This window comes from Monodelphis domestica, chromosome 2, assembly GCF_027887165.1.
Source record: "Monodelphis domestica isolate mMonDom1 chromosome 2, mMonDom1.pri, whole genome shotgun sequence".
In the NCBI taxonomy this organism is placed as follows: domain Eukaryota; kingdom Metazoa; phylum Chordata; class Mammalia; order Didelphimorphia; family Didelphidae; genus Monodelphis; species Monodelphis domestica.
In genome coordinates this window covers 75,685,766-75,708,042 of record NC_077228.1, presented here as the reverse complement: position 1 = coordinate 75,708,042, position 22,277 = coordinate 75,685,766, and the positions used below count along the sequence as shown (strand labels likewise).

General features: G+C 37.9%; 1 protein-coding gene across 2 annotated transcripts in view; it reads left to right on the top strand.

Annotated features, from left to right (window-relative positions):
- Positions 1 to 1,454: 1,454 nt before the first annotated feature.
- The window catches only part of ABL2 (ABL proto-oncogene 2, non-receptor tyrosine kinase), a 114,800-nt gene continuing 93,977 nt past the window's right edge, over positions 1,455 to 22,277 (top strand). The window contains exon 1 of one of the 2 annotated variants that reach the window (XM_007480880.3): positions 1,455 to 1,903. In XM_007480880.3, coding sequence (XP_007480942.1) covers positions 1,747 to 1,903 — 157 coding nt within the window. In that variant the 5' untranslated portion in view covers positions 1,455 to 1,746. The remainder of the gene's footprint in view (positions 1,904 to 22,277) is intronic. The other variant, XM_003340125.4, reaches the window with a different exon arrangement.

The following is a 22,277-nucleotide window of genomic DNA, read 5'->3' as shown; positions in this document are numbered from 1 at the left end:
TTTTTGCTGTTTCTCAAACAGGGCAATCAATCAATTAATCAATCAATCAATGAGCATTTATTAAAAGTGCTTACTATGTCAGGCACAGTGCTAAGTGCTGAGAATTCAAAGAAAAACAAAAACATTCCATCACTTACCTCTTTGCTCTGGCACAGATTATCTACTATCCTGCCTGGCATTCCCTCATGCCTCTTAGAAGAAGCTTCTATTTCTTACAAAGCTCACTTCAAGGGTAACCTTGTGCCTGAAGCCTTTCTGAATCTTCCCAGCTGCTAGTGATATTTTTACTTTGTCTATGGTACATATATATGTATATATGGTGTGTGTACATGTATATTATATAAGGCTGCATGATATAATTGGTATATGATATATAATATATATTATAATGATATAAAAGGAAGATTTGAGTTCTACTCCTACCTCTGACATACTGGCTTCCTGACCCTGGGTGAATAACTTGACCTCTCAGTGCTCTAGGAAACTCTCTAAGTCAACATATAAATTATAGAAAACCGTGCAGAACTGTATTAGTGGAGGGAGTTTCCTCATTTGAAAGTTCTTTATATATCAATGAGATCATAGGTCTAGCCCCTACTAACCCTTCATATATTTTATTCAATACAGCTAGGTGATGCAGTAGATAGACTACTCAACGTGGTGTTTGGAAGACCTGAGTCCCAACTCTTTTAATCTTCACCCATCCACACTTTATCTGAAGAAAATTCCTTGTGTTTTCTGTATCCTTAGCTGGATTTCAGAACTGCTGGTATTCAGAGACTTTGCCTTCCTACATTTTACTAGCTCTAGAGTGATGCAGTGATGTCTTTCTATTCCTCCAAAATGACACTCCATCTATCTCTGCCTACTCCTACAGGTTCACTGGCTGTCCCTCATGCCTGGAATTCTCTTTCTCTTCAACTTCATCTCATGGCTTCCTTCAGTCTCAGTTAAAATGGCAACTTTTATAACTTTTTTCCCCAGTTTCCTTGAATGCTAATCCTTTCTCTCTAGTGATTATTATTATTATTATTATTATTTTTTCGTTTTACAAAATTCGTTTTACAAACCAAAGACTCAGAGAGTAGGTGGCTTGTTCAGGGTCACATTCGAACTCAGGTCTTTCTGACTGTAAGTCCAACTTGCCCTGGCACACTCGGCTTTGCACACAGTGGGTACTCAGTAAATTCGGCGGTGTTGGGTGGGGATCGAAGAGGATCGGGTGGGAGATGCCGGTAGGGCCAGGATAACTTCGGAAAGGGATGGACGCAGCTGGGGAGCAGAGGACCAGCACGCAGGTGTTGAGGCACACAGCTGTAGGCAGCAGAGTCCGGGAGGGCAGGGCGGTCCTGGGAGGAGAGGGGGTGGAGCCTGGGGCGGAGCTATGACGAGAGGTCCGCCCCCGTATAGCGGAGGTGTCGGACCGGGTTGGGGGCGGGAGACGCTCTGTCCCACGCTCCGCCCGTGCTCAGTGGTTAAGATGGCGGCAGCAGTGGCGGCGGCGGTAGCAGCGGCATTGGGGGCGCGGGGCCGCTGGAGGGGGAGGGAACGCCGGAGCCCGTGAATCGCCCGCAGCCCAGCGGGGGCGGCGGCCGAGACCCTGCACGGGAAGGCCGCTCGGCCGGGTCGGCCGCCGCCGTAGCGAGAGAGCGAGCGAACACCGGGCGGGGAGCCCCGAGGCCGGAGCCGAGAAGGGAGGAATGTGACCGGGGGTCGGCGGGGGCTCGGGAGTACGCGAGCACGGGGATGGGGCAGCAGGTGGGCCGCGTCGGGGAGGCGCCGGGGCTCCAGCAGCCTCAGCCCCGCGGGAGCCGCGGAAGCAGCGCCGCCAGGCCAGCCGGCCGCAGACGGGACCCGGCGGGGCGCACAGAGGAGGCCGGCTTCAATATCTTCACCCAGCACGGTGAGTGAGGGAGGGGGCGAGCAAGCAGGGGTGCGAGGGGTGCCCAACTGGGACCTCGGGCGTGGGCCTCCCGGCAGGAGGCAGCCCCGGGGACCCTAGGTGACCCGGTGAAGAGGAGCAGGAACTGGAGGAAGGGACTGGGGGGAAGGGGCCGAGGTAGGTGTGAGAACGCGTGAGTTGTCCCCCAGGGGATGGACAGATGGACTCCTAATTCGCTGGAGACAAACGAGGTCAGCAGATGAAGCAAACGTAGGTGTCAGGAGCATGGGGGGTTGGGGGGAGCTGCGTCTCAAAGTCAAGCCAAGTCCTCTAGTCTCCAGGAATCGGTCTTAGAGACCACCCTCAATGTATCCTGGCTTTATCTTGTTTGCATCATCCTGCGAGCTCCTCGAGAGCTGGGACCGTTTGGTTTTTGTCTCTGTATCTCCAGGCACTCAGCACGTAGTAGGCGCTGAACCCACCATGTGTAGTCTGGGAAATGGAGACATAAGAAAGGGAAAGAGGCGTATGCACTTTGAGGATTGGGAGCTGTGTACAGAAGGGCTTGAGCGGATCTGACTTCCATGAGAAGCTTCGGAGACTGAGGAGAGAGGGAAATAGGGATCTATTTTCTGAGGAGTCTTAATTAAGGGCCAGAGAAATGAGGTCTGGATTTTCTAGAGAAGCTGCTATCAAGTGGTGATAGGTTTTTGAAAGAGAAAGGAGATAGGGCTTATATGAAGGTGCTACTCTTCTGTGTTACCATCTATATTGAATTTTCCAGGATGGACATTTGATAAAGGTGTAATATGAGCTAAATTCTGTTGAGATCATTCTTTGATGTTGGAGAAAAGTGTGGATAAGCAATTCTTTTTTTAAAACCCTTACCTTTCATCTTAGAATCAATACTGTGTATTGGTTCCCAGGCAGAAGAGCTTTAAGAGCTAGGCAATGGGGGTTAAGTGACTTACCCAGGGTCACACAGCTGGGGGGTCAAGTGACTTGCTCAGAGTCACACAGCTAGGAAGTGGCTGAGGTCATATTTGAACCCAGGCTCTCCTCTCTCCAAACCTGGCTATCAATCCACTGAGACACCCAGCTGCCCACTAGATAAACAATTATTTTAAAGTATTTTTCCAAGGTTACATGATTCATGTTCTTTCCCTCCCCTCTTCCTTTAACCCCTCTTGGAGCCGACAAGCAACGTGTATTATCAATCTTATTTCCATATTATTCATTTTTGTCATAAAGTAATCTTTTAACACCAAAACTCCCAAGTCCTATACCCTTATAAACAAGTGATAAATTATATGTTTTTCTTTTGTGTTTCTACTCTCACAGTTCTTTCCCTGGATGTGGATAGCATTCTTATTTCATAAGTCCCTCAGGATTGTTCTGGATCCTTGCCATTAGTAGCAAAGTCTATTAGGTTTGATTATCTCACAATGTTTCAGTTTCTGTGTACAATGTTCTCCTGGTTCTTCTCATTTCACTCCACATCAGTTCATGGAGGTTGAATGAACAATTCTTTTTTTTTTTTTTAAACCCTTACCTTCCATCTTGGAGTCAATACCATGTATTGGCTCCAAGGCAGAAGAGTGGTAAGGGTAGGCAATGGGGGTCAAGTGACTTGCCCAGGGTCACACAGCTGAGAAGTGTCTGAGGCCAGATTTGAACCTAGGACCTCCCATCTCTAGGCCTGGCTCTCAATCCACTGAGCTACACAGCTGCCCCCTGAATGAACAATTCTTAAGAAAATATTTATTGAATACTTCTATGTGTGTGCCCTAAGATTCTGTCCTGTTTTTTCTCTCAATGATCTTAATTAGCTCTTTTGGGTTCAGTGATCATATCTATGACAATGATTCCATGTAGATAAATCCTGCCCTAGTTTCTCTCCTGAGCTCCAGTCGAGCATTACCAACTGACTGTTAGACATTTCCCACTGGATGTTTTGAAGGCATTTCAAAATCTGCGGTCTGTTGAAAAAAACATTTATTGAGTATCTGTTATGTGCCAGGCACTGGAGAGAAAAAAAAGACAAAACAGTTTCTGCTCTCCAGAGACTTCGGTTCTATAGGGGAATACATGTACAACATATTTACTCATACATATTCATGTAAAATATGTACAAGGTAATTTTCAAAAGGAAGCACTAGGTCCCGGAGGGCTGTGCAAAACAACCTCTTTTTAAAAAAAATCAAAACATACCCTTTTCTCAACTTCCTTCTGACAAGGGTACCACTATTCTTCTAGTCATACAGGTTCACCACCTTAGAGTCATTGTTTTCCTTTTTTTATCTGTCCCTCCATCCCATTCAATCAGTTAACAGGTTTTGTCATTTGCTAATTTTACCTCCTCAGTATTCCTAACATGCAACCCTTTCACATCATCCATACCTCAACTCCTATAATTTAGGCTATCTCTTCTTGCCTTGACTATTGTTACAGCTTCCTAATTGGTCTCTCCAATTTATACTCTACACAGCTGCCAAAGCGATTTTCCAAATAAAGGTTATTAGACCATGTCACTACCCACTCCAACAAGCTTTGATGGCTACCTATTTCCTCTAGGACAAAATATAATCTCTGGCATTTAAAGCCCTTCATCTGGCCCCAATCTGTCTTGACTGGCTTCCTACACATTCTTCTTCTTCCCATTCTCTACATTCTAGCCAAAGGGTCTCATTTGCTATGAATGGCATTTTATCAATTTTTGCATAGACTATGTTTCATGCCTCTCTCTGCTTCTTAGAATCCCTAAGCAGCTCCCTTTTAACATTTAGCTCAAGTGGCATTACCTGCAGGAAATCTTTCTTGATCATTTGTTCTCTTTCTTCAAGTGTAGGTGCTCTTCTTATTTCCTATTTACATTCTTTATATTTAGTTATGTAGTACATAGCACATATTAGGTATGTAATGAATGATTTTCGATTAGTTGAGAAATAGATCTAGGCTACTGTGTTCACTATTGAGCTTAGGCCTGTTTAAAAAAAATACGATTCCTTCTCCTTAAGGGATTTATAGTCTAGCTGGGGAGATAAAAGTAACAATTATAATATAAGAAATATTAGAGAAGGGGGGTATCTGAATATCCATGCATGCTTAGAGTAGTCAGAGACAGTGGGACTTTAGTTTGGGTGAGATGGAAAGGGAGGAGAGAGAGGAATTTTAAATGAGAGTTAAGATGGAAAGGATTAATGTAGTGTTTGTGGGACAATGACAATGAGGAGTGCCCAACTATGGTGAAGAGTTTGTTTTGAGTATTACTGGAGAATATGAATGATTAGGTAGGGTACAAACATTATACAAGGCCAAGTTAGAGGAGTTTTGAGTTGATTTGGTAGCAAAGAAAGAACATTTGAAAATTTTGGAGAGGACTGGCATGAATATGAATGAATGGAAAACCTCTTACTATTTAAGCTCTTACTATATGTGAAGACAATTAAAAGTTAAGGCCACAAATGCACTTAAGGAGTTCACATTGTTGTAGGGGGAGACAACATATATAGGAGAATTTAGGTGCAAGTCAGTTGGAAAGGTCCTGTAATCTTTAGAGTTCAGCAGTGAAGAAGACCATTGTGTACCTTCCTTAATTTGATTTCCTTGGATAAAACTGTATCTATTTTTGATGTTGAATTATTTGACAGTTCTAAAAACTTTGGGGCAAAAATGCCTTTTCTGAGTTGTCTCTAGCTTTCCTGGGATTACCTTTTCATACAGACTGATTTCTGGATTATGGCTGCAAGAGAAACAAGGCCTGTAATCTGAGGGGCACAGCTATTTACAAATCTTTTTAGTACAAGTTCTCCTCATGTTCTGAAGAAAGGAATGGTGGTTGAAGCAATGGCAGTAAACATTCTTACAATTTGAGACAGAAGAGAGGAAGGTCACACATTCAGATAATCACTTCAAATTTTTTTCAAGTCAAATGACAGTTTTCATGGGGTATAGATACATAGGATCCTCTAGTATAAATTATTCAGTGAAAATTAGCTTAGAAAATTGGGACACTCACAACTAAAATAGCTCACAGTTATATAGTACTTTACAGTTAACAAAGCTCCTTTCTCACAATTTTATTGAGATAGGTAGGAGCAAAATCTTGTTTAATCATAAAATAATACTGAGGAAGAGAAGTCTGGCAACATTATTCAGAATAGATTGAAATTGGGGAGGTCAACTAGAGGATTGTTGCCATAACCTAAGCATGAAATACCTAGGACTTGACCTGGCTTTGTGGCAGTAGGATGGAAAGAAGTAGTATGGAAGACATCTCAAGGAAGACTAATTGGGATTTGGTAATTGTCTATAAAAAATGAAAAGAAGGATCGTCAAACCTGATTGTGAACTTTCAAGCCCGAGTGAATTGGAGAATCAAGTGGTCATTCTCAATTCAAGTGGTTTACCAGGTATTTACTGAGCATCTATTTTAAAGGAGGCATAATGTTTAGCATTGAAGGATTTGTACAAAGATTGATTTGTAAGACATCTCTGCTTTTAAGGATTTTATAATCACTGGAGGGGATAAAACATATACCAGTAACTATAATAAAAAATAGATTATGATAAGTTTATGAGAGCTGTTTTCTATAATGCTATGTAACTTCTGAGAAGGAGAAATACTATCCTAAAAATTGCAAGTTGATCCTTAAGGAGAAGAGGGAAAGGGAATAGGCATTTATTAAGTACCTACTATATACCAGGCATTGTGCCAAGTACCTTACATACAAATGTTACCTCTTCCTAAAGGGAAGAGAGAAGTATTTTGTGGTAATTGATAATACAAAAAGAAAGAATAGAATAGGCAGATATGGAATAAAGTAAAGATGGAATGAGCACTTATTTAGAAATTTGAACATTCCATGCGTTCTGTTAGATTCTGAATTAGTCTGTGGTATATCCTGATGCTTTAGGGAAAATAGTGTAATATTAATTGATATTTAGTTTACATATTTGAAATATGCTGTGAAAAAATCTGAAACTGATATAAGAATTGGTATTTGGAGTTAGAACTTTTTAAAAATTTTAACTTCAAATAATAATCCTAATAATTTCTGTTCTCCAGTAACATTCAAACTCTGCACCATAGTTAGACACTCTTCACTGTCCCACAAACACTACATTCATTTTGTTTTACTCTTCATCCCTCCTTTTCTAAAACATCTTCCCTTTTCCCTTCTTTTATCTCCTTCAAAGCCCAACTAAAGTCCTACCTTGACTGACTATGCCAAATAATATATATATAATTTATATGGATGACACATAAATTGTGTGTGTGTGTGTGTGCGTATATTGCTTCAGAAGTAGTAGTTAGATCTTATTTCATTGCATTAACTAGAAATAATCACATAAAAGTGATAACACTATGTGGCAGTGACAGTGGCAGCAATTACTATTTTGTGTTTATTTTTTGTTTCATACACCTTATACATTGTTATTTTGCTAAATTCCTTTCCATTAAAATCCTCTGATGCTTCATTGTAACTTGGCTTTCTCTGGGTTTTTAAGGTCCAGCAGATGTCACCAAGCTGGAAGGACTTGGAACATAGGATCTATAGATTGTGTATCTCTTTTCCAACTTCACTAAGTTTGTATAGGCTCATTATGTATGTTGGCAATAAGGCAGTACCTTTTTTTGGGCACAGCAAGTCTTAACCATGATCATCTCTGCATTAGTGGATGAATTGTAGGTATTTGAAGTAGTAAAGTGTGCTTCCTGATTTTTGCCTTTCATCCAAAGTAGTAATTCTTTTTAATGTGGACTAGTTAATACTTAGGAAGACCAGAACAGTAACCTGAAATTGTAGAATTTTAGAATTGGAACATGTCTTGGACTTCATCTGGGCTAGTCTCTTACAGGATGTTTATATAGCTAGGTGGTGATATAGCTACAGTGAAACCACTTTGTTGCTTCTCACTTGCCCTGTCAGTGCCTTCTGTGAACATATGTGTAGTGAATCAATTTTTGGTGTTTGAGAGGTAAGAATATCAAATGACTTTTCTGATATTTGATTGTTGACGAAGCTTTGGTTCAATGGAATAACCTTTAGTGTTGTTACTAAGTCTGTGGTATAGCATTTTTATCTTTTTTCTTTAATTTGAAGTCGGTGTTTTGGGGACAAAGAGCTGCCTTCAGAGTTAGGAAGTTCTATGTTCATATCCTGCCCTTGACACATACTTTCTGGGTGATCCTGGGCTGGTTACTAAACCTTTTGGTGCTCCAGGCAACTTAAAACTAATAAGTTGCAGAGAAGGTACTGACCCATAGTAGTAGAGGGAATTCCCTAAACCAGTGAAATAAATTGAAATTAATTCTTATCCCCAACCCCCCCCCCCCCTTTTTTTAAACACTTCCACTTTAGAATCAGTATTATAAGAGTGGTAAGGGCTAGGCAATGGGGGTTAAGTGACTTGCCCAGGGTCACACAGTTGGGAAGTGTATGAGGCCAGATTTGAACCTAGGATCTCCCATCTCCCATCATCATCCCTTATCTGTATCTCTTAAAAATAATATTGAACATTTTAAAGTAGTTCCATAATTTATTTAGCTTTAACTTCTGTCCCACATACTCTGGATAATGCTTCTTTTTTGCTATTATAGTATGTCTATCACATTAAGATGTTGATTTTTTTCTTTAAAGTAAAAAATTTTTTCTTTAAAGTCAAACTCATCATAGTAAACTTCCTGTTGAATTGTAGTTGTTTTTCTGCATTTGGAATCTTGACTCAGTTTTTAGCTTTGAACTGTTTTTTGAAAGAAATATTTTGAATGTTTGAATGGAAAGCTGCACTGTTGCCAGTAATAGTAATAATAGGGAACAATTTTTATAACTCTTTAATAATTTCTTATATGATGTTCAGAACAATCTTGGTAAGGTTGTTGTTATTATTCTACTTTACAGATAAGGAAACAAAGTTGAGAAAGTGATTTTCTAGAGTTATATAAATAGTATGGGTCAGAGGCTGGACTTGAACCTAGATATCTGTGGACTGTACCACACTGTCCTCAGTACAAATGGAACAATATTTTTAGATGGTTTCAGTTACACTGACCTATGTGATAACCTCAAGGAGAGTAATGTAAAAGTTAAAATTAAATCTCAGTAATAAAAATATTATATTTTAGGAGATTTATTAATGATCATTAGAAATCAAAGAATAAAGAGAATACAAAATAAAGACCATGTGCCCATGGCTGATTAGCTATTTTAAAATCCCCACTCACCAGGGCCATGCTCCCCCACAGGGCCAAAAAGACCCTTCACATCCCCACCTAATATCCCCTGTTTATAGGAAAACTGAAAGGACAGGAAGTCAGTGGGCTCCCGGGAAATGTAGTTCTTTTTTAGGGTAACGGATTTTCAATTATACATTAATCTGCAGAGAGCTAAACTTCTTTTTAAAAAAACCTAAACAAAAACAAAAAACTATAAGTCATGAATCAGAATTGTCTGAATTTTTAGCTATATGACTGCAGCGTATCTGTATTATATAGATACAAGTTTATAATATATTGGATTGTTCTAGATGAACATAAATAGGTCTAACTCTAGACAAAATTGTGTAACATTTAAGCTTGTTTTTAGCTATTTTAGGTTTCTCTTGTACCCTTTACCCATACATGATGGACCAAACATTCTTCAAAGTTCTAATGCTTTCCTTCTTTCTTTACCTGTCAAAAAAAGGGAAAGATCTGGTATTATGTTTAATTTATGGTAGACTAATGCCTGCTAAAATTAGTGATTTTTAGTAAACATCTCCACTCATGTTTATGGACTTATCTATATTAAAAGAGTAAAAGGCTTTCTCATTGAAGACCATCATAAGAGGCAGGCGGGGAGTTTGTTTTGTTTGTTTATGTATTTATGAGTATGGAAGGGACTAGAAAGACACTCCTGAAATTATAACAAGGTGACTTCAGTTGACTCTGAAGGGAAACCACATTGTTTTAAAAAAATTTTATTTTATTTTTAAGTGACTTGTAGTGGGAAGTTGTTCTAAAATCTTCTTGGTGCTAGTAGTCTCTTAATTTTTTGAGGAAGATGAAGCAGGAGTTCTGTTGCTGGAGAAGCCTAGAAGAGATGCTTGTAAAGGGAGGAAGAACCTGGATCCTTTCTCATCAGCTTCTTTCAGTAACTAGAGATTACCCTTATCCTAGCACAAGATTTTTCTTTTTTCTCTCTCTTTTTTTTAATTTTTAAAAATAAATTTATTTAGTCAATTTAGAACATTATTCCTTGGTTACAATAATCACATTATTTCCCTCCCTCCCCTCCACCCACCCTTCCCACAGCCAAAGCTCAATTTCATTGGGTATTACTTGTGTCCTTGAGCAGAACCTATTTTCATGTTGTTGTTTGCACTAGGATGTTCATTTAGAGTCTACATCCCCAACTATATCCCCTCGACCCATGTAATCAAGCAATTGTTTTTCCTCTGTGTTTCTACTCCTACAGTTTTTCCTCTGAATGTGAATAGTGGTTTTTCTCATAGATTTCTCCAAGTTGTTCAGGATCACTGCATTGCCACTAATGGGGAAGTCCATTACATTCGATTGTACCACAGTGTATCAGTCTCTGTACAATGTTCTCCTGGTTCTGCTCCTCTCACTCTGCATCACTTCCTGGAGGTTGTTCCAGTTCCCATGGAATTCCTCCACTTTATTATTCTTTTGAGCACAATAGTATTCCATCACCAATATATACCACAATTTGTTCAGCCATTCCCCAATTGATGGGCATCCCCTAATTTTCTAATTTTTTGCCACCACAAAGAGCGCAACTATGAATATTTTTGTGCATGTCTTTTTCCTTATTATCTCTTTGGGGTACAAACCCAGCAGTGCTATGAGCACAGGAGTTTTCTAAAAGTCACAGAAATCAATATAATGTAAAATACGAGGATATGGGATGTATGACTATTTGATTCTAGATGTCTAGTATCTTTGTATATGGAGGTGATAATATTTCTCTGATCTACTTTGTTCTCATGGTATGCCTTTATTTATTTATTTTTTATTTTTTTATTTTTTAAAACCCTTACCTTCCGTCTTGGAGTCAATACTGTGTATTGGCTCCAAGGCAGAAGAGTGGTAAGGGCTAGGCAATGGGGGTCAAGTGACTTGCCCAGGGTCACACAGCTGGGAAGTGTCTGAGGCCAGATTTGAACCTAGGACCTCCCGTCTCTAGGGCTAGCTCTCAATCCACTGAGCTACCCAGCTGCCCCCATGCCTTTATTTTTTTAACCTTATTTTCTGTTTTAGTAACAATTCTTAATATAGGAGGGCCAGGGTGGTAAGGCAAATGAGGTTGTAACCTGACTTGCCAAGAATCGTGGAGCTACAAAGTATCTGAGACTTTTGAACCCAAGTCCAAATCCAGGCGTGCACTCTATCCCCCTGTGCTACCTAGCTATCCCTTCAGGTAGGATTTTTTTTTTTAAACCTTTACTGTCTTAGAATCAATACTTTGTATTGGTTCCAAGGTAGAAGAATCATAAAGGCTACACAATGGAGTTTTTGACTTGCCCAGGGTTATGCAGCTAGGAATTGTCTGAAGTCAAATTTGAACCTAGGACCTCTTGTCTCTAGGCCTGGCTCTCAATCCAGTGAGCCACCTAGGTACCCCCTCTTGTGAGATTTAAAATGGTTGAGGTCTTAAACTGTAGTGGTTAAAATAGTGGAAGATATAAATTGTGATAGATATAAGAGAGGGTGAGTAAGTTTGACCGCAGAAATATGTTTCACTACAGTGTCTTGGGTTTAAAATCAAATATAAGGTGGTCACCAGGGAAATATTCCCAATTATTCAAATACCCAAGACAATTGGGTTTTATAGAGATTTTAATTAACAATACAATGAGTAATCAAAGAGAGAGAGAGTAAAAAAAAGAATCAGTTTTTTAACACTCACCACAAGGTCTGTCTAAGTAAGGATTTCTAATGACACCAGGCCAGCAGCATCTCAGCTGCTTTCACCAGCTCCCTCCTTCATCTGAATGTTTCAGAATCAGTCTCCTCAGAATGAGTCTTCTCAAAATGAGCTCCCTCAGAATCAGATCCAGCTCTTCTCTGAGCTCTCATTTTTAAGGGCAAAATCTCCTCTGTCACCTCCCCTAAGTCCTTACATCTACCAATCACTGTAGATGTTTCTAAAGGACCGCCCATTCTTAGTCCACACCTAAGAAGGTGTGGATTTTTGAGTAATTCACACCAGGAAAGCTCTGAGTAAGTTTTCCAGTTCTTTGTTCCTTGTAAATTCACAAGTTGCTTGACCTTTATAGGTACTTAGCTTAAGAAAAGTATGGGTTTAAGTACTTTTCATTGTTCAGAAAAGAGTTTACAACTTTATCTTCCCCTAGGGCAGACCCAAGTAGGTAAAGTAGAATTCTCACATTCCTGCTTTAAGTAGAGTTCACTGCCCAAATGGGGAATGGTCTTAATCCAATCTTATAAAGTAGGGTCTGGGAAATTTTAAGGTTTACACTCTCATGGTATATTCTTGAAACCAGTATTATGATCCCCAGTGATTCTACACTCTGAGTGAACCTTGGCATCATAGGCATTGTGCTCAGACTCTTAAGAGGTCAAATGGCTACTAGTTAAATCTTCCTTTAGAATTTCAACTAGTTGGGGGCAGCTGGGTAGTTCAGTGTGTTGAGAGCTAGGCTTAGAGACAGGAGGTCCTAGGTTCAAATCTGACCTCAGACACTTCCCAGTTGTGTGACCCTGGGCAAGTCACTTGACCCCCATTGCCTAGCCCTTACCACTCTTCTGCCTTGGAGCCAAAACACAGTATTGACTCCAAGACTGAAGGTAAGGGTTTTAAAAAAAAAAAGAAATTCAACTAGTTAATGTGTTATATTCTAGACCAGTGGTTCTCTTAAGTATTTATTGAAGAACATTTAAATAGTTTCATTTTCATTGGTGGATCACATTTGACCCCTTGCTGGTTATTTTAGGAATACTACTGAAAATCCTTAATAGTCTTAATATAATTTTACTATTGCACTAATCTATACTTCCTTACCTTATTAGAAAAACTGTAGGTAAAATTTTTTTGATAGCAGAATTTTGTTAAAATGCAAACAGTTGGTGTCTAGTTATGTTAGTGGAAGCACTTTAGAAATCTACATGCTGATACAACTATGCATATCAATGTACTGATTGCATGGTTATTTCTGTATTGTCTTATTTCCTTTATTGAATTGCAAACTCTTGGAGGATAAGAGCTGGAGCTTATATATATTCCTGTGTTCCCCAAAGCTCCTAGTTGTCACTCTCCTTGACACATACTAGAGAATCTATAAGTATTTATTGAATGAGTATTTACCTTAAAATTTTTTAGTGTAGCTTTGATAGATTTTGAAATTGAAATTTGAATGTTATCACAGGCTTAATTAAAAGATCTTTACACAAAATAATAATGATTAATTTATTTATTATTATTATTATTTTTAATTTTTAAACCCTTACCTTCCGTCTTGGAGTCAATACTGTGTATTGGCTCCAAGGCAGAAGAGTGGTAAGGGCTAGGCAATGGGGGTCAAGTGACTTGCCCAGGGTCACACAGCTGGGAAGTGTCTGAGGCCGGATTTGAACCTAGGACCTCCCGTCTCTAGGCCTGACTCTCAATCCACTGAGCTACCCAGCTGCCCCCATAATGATTAATTTATAAAAAATATTACCAAGTATTCACATGTTCACCTGTTCTTAACTTGCTCTTGTCACCAAGAGTAAAAGAGCTTACTAGTTGGCTTAGGTTTTCTTTTGAAGATAATGTTTAGTAACATTCTAAAATTCTAAAACTAAAAAAAAGTGTTAGAAATTGATATACTTTAGAAGGTGTCTCAGGACTTTTAAATTTAAAATTTAAAAATATTTTTCCATGTTTCCATGATTCATTTTCTTTCCCTCCCCTCTCCCAGAGCTGACAAGCAATTCCACTGTGTTGTCTATAGTATCACTTGAAATTGTAGGTGATCTTTTTGTTTGGGGGTGGGTGATAGGTAATTTTCTGGGTCTTTTATCTTAACAAGAGAAGTTGTGAATGTTCTTTAATGTTTATGCCAAGTTGAATTGCATGTGTTATTTGTCTTTGTATATGTTTGTTATTAGTTATTGATATTCAATGCACTAATATTACTGAATGAGTCTGCTAATCAGATTTCTATTAGCATGATAATTTTGCAGGTAAAGAGCCAATCTTTTGAGTTCCTGATAGCTGCTAAATAATCTTTCTATGTTTGCATGTGAAATATCTGTGATTCTTTTGGTAACCTTTGTATTATTGGCTACTGAATCTTTGCATCCTATACATATTAATTGCTAGTAATGAGGTAATTAGAACATACCTTTATTGTGTTATGTTGGGTTGGTCAACTAAATAAAAAACATGAAGAACACTCAAATGTAATGCTTTGCCAGATTTGGGACTTAAAAAAAAAACCTCAGTTTAAGACTCTCCTGACTTGGTTCTTCTTACAGTTCCTGCTGAAATAGTGCTGAGTCTGCTGTGGGGTGCTATAGCTACCTCTATAGAGAATGCTGCCAGTATATTGGCTTTTGATCCAGCAAAACACAAAGCTCAGCAGGACCAGGCCACTTGTTTTCCTGGTTTGCTTTCCAGGGAGAGGAGGAGTTTAGGAACCTTCTACTTTGTGTGTCAAGGTCAAGCAAAAACATTCTAAGGCTTAATACAATCTATGTACAAATGCAGTTATGTTAACTTGCTTCTTTAATATGTCTAATTCTAGCAAACTGGAAATGAATGAAAGTTAATTTTGTCTTTAGCATTATGTGACCAAAAAAAGCATTGAATACATACACATTTTTCTAAAAACAAAACAGAACAAAAAAGCAAGCATTAGAAACAGCATAATTGGTCTAACCCCATATATGTCTTACAGAGGACAGAGTTAATTTCTAAACTTCTTGGTTTAGGTAAAGACTACCCCAAAGTAAAGGATGAACTTGCAAATTGAACTAAGACCATTGACTGTTACCACTACTTATTCCATTTACAGTTCCTTGATATCAGATTCAGGGTGAGGCATCTATCTAGCCTTAGACTTTTAGCTATTAATAATTGTGGCCAGCACCCTGCTTATTTGTTAATTTACTATTCTCTACTATATCCTAAGTATTTGTGACTCAAATTTAAATTTGTTAAAGAAATGCAGCTGATGTATTTGAAAAAAGACATTTTGAAATTAAAAAATTTTAAATAATTCTCAACACATTATTATTTATGGTGTAGCAAAGAAAGTCATTATTAGTGATTATCCTAAAGGGTAAAATGTACATATTATTTAAATGAATTTTGTATCACTTCTCTTGTTTACTTCAGAATTCAACTGTTAGATGAAGTATATATAAATAGCTATATAACTATAGTTATGTAGTTCAAACAAGTTATATGAGGGAGCAAAGAAGAGTGGAAGTCATGATTCTCAAACTTGAATTTAGTTCTCCTACTAGTGAGTTTGGTGACCAGAAGCAATTCATGTTTCCTCATTTTTGACTAGATGATCTTTAACAATCTATGAATCTGTAATTGGAACTTTAGCCTTTGTATAGACAGTTTACATAATTTCTTAGTTTTCTGATCAAGATCTACATTGTTGATTTAAGGCCATTTAGCTAGAAATGTGAGTACAGATTTTGTTAACTATAAACTGATGATTTGGTACAAGAACTAATTTTAATCCTATAGAGTTGTGTTTCTGGAGAAATCAAGGCTCTTGACGGTCCAGATGGGAATAGTTGAAGAAGGAAGAACCTGGGGTCATCATTTTCTTCCAGAGCCTAAAACTGATCTCTGACCTCATTCCCTCTAGAGGACAATATGCAACTTTTGGATCAATATGTACTTACAATAATGTTGACAGCTCATTAACTTACTGTAAGTCCAAATTCAAAGTGTCAAATGATGAATAATATGAAACATTTAATTTTAGCAAATGCTTATTGGAACTGATCATTATAAAATGTTCTTTGTTGTCATAAGATCTCATTCAGGTGGCTTAAAAGATTTTTAGGAAGAAAGCACTTAGATGAACAGATATTAATATTTACCTTAAAACTCAGGTTATTATATAGTAAGAAACCCAAATTTGTACTGTATTGACAGAATCTACCTATTGATGTTCCTTGGTTCTGATAAACCAATTCAGGGAAAGCCATGGGAGCATTATTTTAGTGGTGACTTAAGTAATGTGGTAATGATAAGCAGACCATAGGGGACTTTCAGCAGTTGCAAATGCGATTGTATCTGGGATTATCACTGATATTTTTGGATGATAAAATAGTGATATTACAGCTGGGTTTTTAAGACTTTTTGGTAAGGTTGGGTTAAAATTAATGATATTATTGCAAAATGATTCTGGTCAGGTCACTTGTTACAAATTCTTCAGAAGTTTATAACCTAACCGATCTTATTTGTATTTCTATGTAGTAATTAGGGGAAAGTATACTTTTCTCCATTTTAAAAATTGAAAACATTAGCAGAAGTTTCTTTACTAATATCTATAATTATAAGCTAGGTATTCCAACTCAAGCATTTAAAAAATGTATGCTGTATACTGGTAGCTATGCTAGACACCAGAGATACCAGAGATAAAAAGACAAAAGTGAATGTCTTTGTCCTTAAAGGGTTTACATTCTTTGAGGTAAACAATGTGTAAACAAAGAAGTATGTACAAAATATATACAAAGTACAAGGTAATTTCAGGAATAAGGCACTAATAGCTAGGACAGGAGCTTTGTAGAGATTGAAGGATGCTCAGGTTAGGAGAAGGAATACTTTTCAGGAATAGATGGGCAAGTCTTTCTAAAAGTAGAGAAGAGATAGCATTTTTTGACCTTCTAACAGGCCTGTTTGGCTGGACCTTAAAGTGAAGGTGCATAACACTGGAAAGTTTAGTTAGAATCGAGTCATAAAGGACTTTAAATGTCAGAAGAGTATGAATTTAATTCTAGAGGCAATTATTGTTCAGTCATTAAAGTTGTGTCTCTGATTCTTTGTGACCCCATTTGGGATTTTTTTGGCAAAGATACTAGAATGGCTTATCATTTCCTTCAGCTCATTTTACAGATGAAGAATTGAGGCTAAGAGAATTAAGTGACTTGCCCAGGGTCACACAGCTGGGAAGTGACTGAGGCCAGATTTGAACCTAGGACCTCCCGTCTCTAGGGCTGGCTCTCAATCCACTGAGCTACCCAGCTGCCCCCTAAACATATTTTTAAAACAAAGTAAAACTCATCTTGGATTAAGAACATAATCAAGAAATCTATATATTATTCTGGTACAAGTAAAGTAGTGAGCTGAAGAGTATAAATAAAGGGGTGCTCCTTTTGGAGGCTTTTAGGGATACAAATGCCCTGAGATTAACTGCCCATTACATCCATTCACATATTTAGAAATGCGGGAAGGTTGGGGGTTATAAAATGTATTTCACTTCAGCTAATGGACCTTAGGGCAGGCAAAAACAACCAGATTGTTAAAAAAAAATTCCAAAAATCATATTTAAAAAACCCTTAAATTCATTTGAGGTATTTAGCAAATTAAATTTTCCAAGGTTGTTATACAATTATAACCAGTTCTGAAGAAGTCCATCTATCTCTATGACAATTTTACAAAGGCAAAATAGAAAAACTTTTTTCATATATGGGCTTATTCACAATAATATTTGTTCAACACAGTTATAGGGGAAAAACAACAGAATTTTTAAAACTCAGTACATTCAAAATAAATTCAATCAACCTTCAGTTCAAGCAGAATAATATTGAATCCAGTAATATATGAACTTAAAATCACAAAGTTAAACCATAACAAAAAATGCAATAGAATACAGAGATTTTTATAAACCATTGGAGTCTGAAATGCCTTAGAATATAACCTCCAGTCTTTAAAGTTCCTTAGGTGTGTTTATCCATTTAAATGTCTATTGTCCAAAGGCAGAGTAGTAAGAGCTAGGCGATGGGTTTCAAGGAACCTGTCCAGGGCCCCATATCTGGGAAGTATCTGAGGCCAGATTTTAACCCAGAACCATGCTCTCAGTTCCCTGAGCCACCCATTTGCAAATTCAAAGTTGAATCTTTGGGCCGAATGTTTCTTCTGGCACGCAGGTGAAATCAGTGAAATTACCAGAACAGTCAAAAATCCTTTTAAGCAGCCCATTGCTTTTTAAGTTTCTGTTTGAAAAAATCTGTTTCTTCTCCTCTCCCTTTTCTATCTCCTCTGCTCTGATCCCCCTGTGGTCAATACCCCCATCCACGTGGAGGCTTAGCCTAAGGGAAAATTGCCCGTTCTCCTTTTCCTCTCCTCTCTCCCCTCCGCCCACATGGCCAATACTGTTATCAGCTGGTCACAATGAGACCTGAGCGATCTGCTCCAAGGATCTGGATGATGAGCCAACTGGGGTCGTGCTCGTGGGTCTGGGGCGCAGAAATAGGCAGGCAGTGGGCCGGTGAGAGGCCAGGAGCAGGAGCTGGAGAGGCTGCGGGGGTGGGCAAGGCCGGGACCAGGTACTAGGTGAGAACGATCAGGGCTGCAGGCAGGAAGTGATGGGGCTGAGCCAGGTGGGGTGGGCAGCAAACGCAACAGGTCCAGAGCCTGTAGCAGCTTTGCAAGGGTAGAAAACCTTGGCCAGAGAGATATGTCTCAAAAATTTTTTTTTCTAGGCACTAGATATTAAAAGTTGAACTAAAGATCAGAAAAGAAATCAGAAGATTGAGAGTTTTTTTCCCCATTAGGTCGCCAACTGTAAAGATTAAAATTTAGGGAATATATGGGGAGACTGAGGCAGGTAGAAATTAGTTTCTCCTTGCAAGGAGTATTATTTTTTTTTGAGGTTTATAAGGATTAAAGAAAAGACAGGATAAGAAACACGTGCCTAGGCCAGAGTGGCCTAGACAAAACCTCACCTACATTATGGAAAGAGCCATGTCTGCTCTAAAATGGAAGTCCAAAAAAGCGAGAGCCCTCAAAAGCCTTTGAATCAGCTTAAATACCTTCTCAATCTCGGCCCAGGTAAGATTACAAGGCATTCTGGGGAAGTGGAGCAAAGGCTCATGGGGATTGTAGTCCTGTATTCGAGTCTATTTTTTACAATACCAAATCAGATGACTTTTGGATCATGTTTGCTGTGGCTGCAATTGCTCTCAAACAGGGAATCATTCCTTTCTCATTTATATCTAGCTGTGTACTATAATATGCCACTAGCCTAAAATTGGGTCCTAATGTTTGGACTAACACTCCAGAAGCTATGCCTCTTGCTTCATGTACAAAGAGATGGAATTCTTTGTTGTAGTCTGGAATACCTAAGGCTGGAGCTGTTATGATTGCTTCTTTGAGCTGTGCCAAGGCTTGGAGATGCTCTTTCATTAGTTTCAAAGGTTCTGCGATTGTGTTTTTGGTTAAGTCCGTAAGGCATTTTGTTATTTGGCTATAGCCTGGGATCCATTGTCTACAGAAACCTGTCACTCCTAAAAAGGCTCTCAGTTGTTTCTTAGTCTTTGGCACACTGAGCTTCAGTATGTCTTCTACTCTTTTCTTGGAAATTTTTCTCGTCCCCTTTTCCAAGATAAATCCTAGGTATTCCACTTTAGGCATGACCCATTGTAGTTTTGATTTGGAAAGTTTGTGACCTTTCTTATATAGCTCTAGGAAGATTTTTTTACTGTCCTGGTAACAAACTTTAGCAGATGGGGATGCAAGAAGAATGTCATCCACATAGTGCACAATTTTGCTTTCCTAGAATCAGGTGTTCTGTAAATCTTGTTGCAAGATTTGGCAAAATGCGGTTGGGCTATCACAGAATCCCATTGGTAATCTTCCCCATGTCAACTGAGTCCCATTCCAAGTGAAAGCAAAGATTTTTTGGCTTTCCTTTGCAATTGGAATGCTAAAATAAGCACTACACAGATCAACAGTACAATATCTAGAGTTACTTGGGATTTCTGAAATTATTTTAGATGGGCTTGGAATGACTGCATGGAACTTTTTCACAAAGTTATTTACTGCCCTTAAATCTTGGACCAGTCTCCACTGAACCTTTCCTTCAGAGTCACGTTTTGTTTTCTTTATAGGTATTATTGGTGTATTATATTCTGAAATTGTTGGAATTAAAAATTTCTGATCCAACAAGCTTTGGATAATTGGGTTGATTCCCTCGATGGCTTCTTTACTTAGTTTGTATTGTGGTATCCTTAGTGGTGTCCCTTCTTTAACTTTTAGCAGAGGTACATACTATAGATTTCTTCTTAATGGAGTTTTGTTATAAAAAGCGGGGGGGGGGAAGAGAGAGAGAAAATGAATGATAAGATTTAATGAGAGTCTTATAAGGATGTGGTAGAGATGCAGGTAGTAGCAAGGAAGGAACCAGTAGATAGGAAGAGATTGAAGATGGGGGGATGATTATAAAGACAATTTGCTTGAAAAATTAGGAGTGAATAGAATTAAGAATACAAGTGAAGTGTTTTTTTTGGCAAGGAGAATGGTCATCATACTTAAGTTAAAAAAAGTTTTGTAACAGAAAGCAGCTATGAAAAGAGTATTGGATTTGAACACAGTAAAGCTGAGGTCACGTCCTGTATTCTGCCTTTTTTCTGTGTGACTTTGGACATAACATTTTATATTTCTGGGACTCAATTTCTTCATCTGTAAAATGAACATAATAAGAATAGCTATACTTACTGCTTTACAAGATTGTGAAGTCTTAGGAGATAAATGCAAATAAGGCACTTCTATAAAGCCAATAAAGTGTGCTATGCAGTGTGAAAATTATGATAAAATATTATTTTTTTTACTGCAATTTGGATTTCTTCATTAAGCTGACTAATAAAATACAATTTACCACTAAGCTAAAAACATGTACTTAAAATAGTAATAGCTAATGATAGTAGTTAGCATTTATATACTGCTTTAAGGTTTGCAAAGCATCTTACATAATTTAACTTTCAATGTAGTTTTTTGAGTGTGGGGCATTATATGGTAGCCAAATAAATGCTGGTATAGCATTTAAGATTGGGATTTGTAGGATTTTTCAGTCAGAGACACATGGTGAAGAAAAATTAATAACAAGAAGATCTTTTTAAAATTTGACTTTCAGGTGCTTTGGATTATATCCTCATCATGAACCACAGATTGATAACCTAGTTACCAATGTAATTTTAATATCTGTCCATTTTGATAGCAGAGGATGTATTCAGTTTAGATTCATAGAATCTAGAGCTGAAAGAGTCTCATTTTACATATGAAGAAACTAACAGTCAGAGAGACATTAAATGACAAGGCCAGATAGCCAGTTGGAGATCATGAAGTGAAAAGAAACTGTCTCCTCATCTAGTTGAGGTTTTTTTTTTCTCATTATACTGTGTTGACTTAGTTTATGAAATTGGTTTGGAGATCTTATATGAAGACAGTGAAATGTCTCCCGGGCCCCCTCTCCCCTAATTAATTAATTAAGAATATTTTTCCATGGTTACATTGGAATGTTTTTGAGAGTACACATTTTTTAGTATCTTAAACCAAACTCTGTTAGTCATTTGACTTTGTTTTTATTGTCATCTTTTTTTTTTTTTAAGGAACTCAGCTTTCTCATTTATTTCTGACACTCATTTAACAGCTTAGGAAATTGTGGCTCCAAATCAGAAGGAGCCTTATGGGTCACCTAGTCAAATATTCTTTCTTTAAGCATGTTATAGTCAATGGGATTCCTGCCTTTTCTGGATATGGCATAAACAAGTTAGTAGCCCTGTGTTGATTAGAGAAGTGTTTTTGGTTTTCAAATGCTTTAGTTAGACATGCAGAATGAATTTTACTCCCTATTATTCATTCCTATTAATTGAGTATATACATTCATAAAAATTAATGTCCTATGACAATCTTTATAAAAAATCCTTTATCTTTACTATTTTTGATCACAAATTCTTTAGGAGTTTCTTAATCATCTTGATGTTACAGGCAATTCAATTTCCTGCTCAACTTAGCTTATTGTTGTCTATTAAAGAATAAAACACTCATCCATTCATCTGATAATTTAAGTAGAACTACTTAGACAATAGCACATCAAGGTTTTATTTTATTTTGGTCTGTTTTAAGATGGAGTTCCCAGAGTTGTGTCTAAAAGAAGGGCCTACCTATATCAATATTTAGTCTTTCTTTTAGGGGAGTTAATGAATAAGATTGTATGTGTGTGTGTATGTTTCTATAGACCTGAAGAAGTCTTTTTGTTTCACCTTTCTCAAAAGTATCTCCTTTTGAAGGTGTTAATTATTTGTATTCTTTGCCATAGAAGGATGATATGCTGGAGGGTATTGATTGGTACAGGTGAAGTGTTCATTCCAGGTCATAAGATCATAGATTTAAGACTGGAAATGACCGTGGAAGTT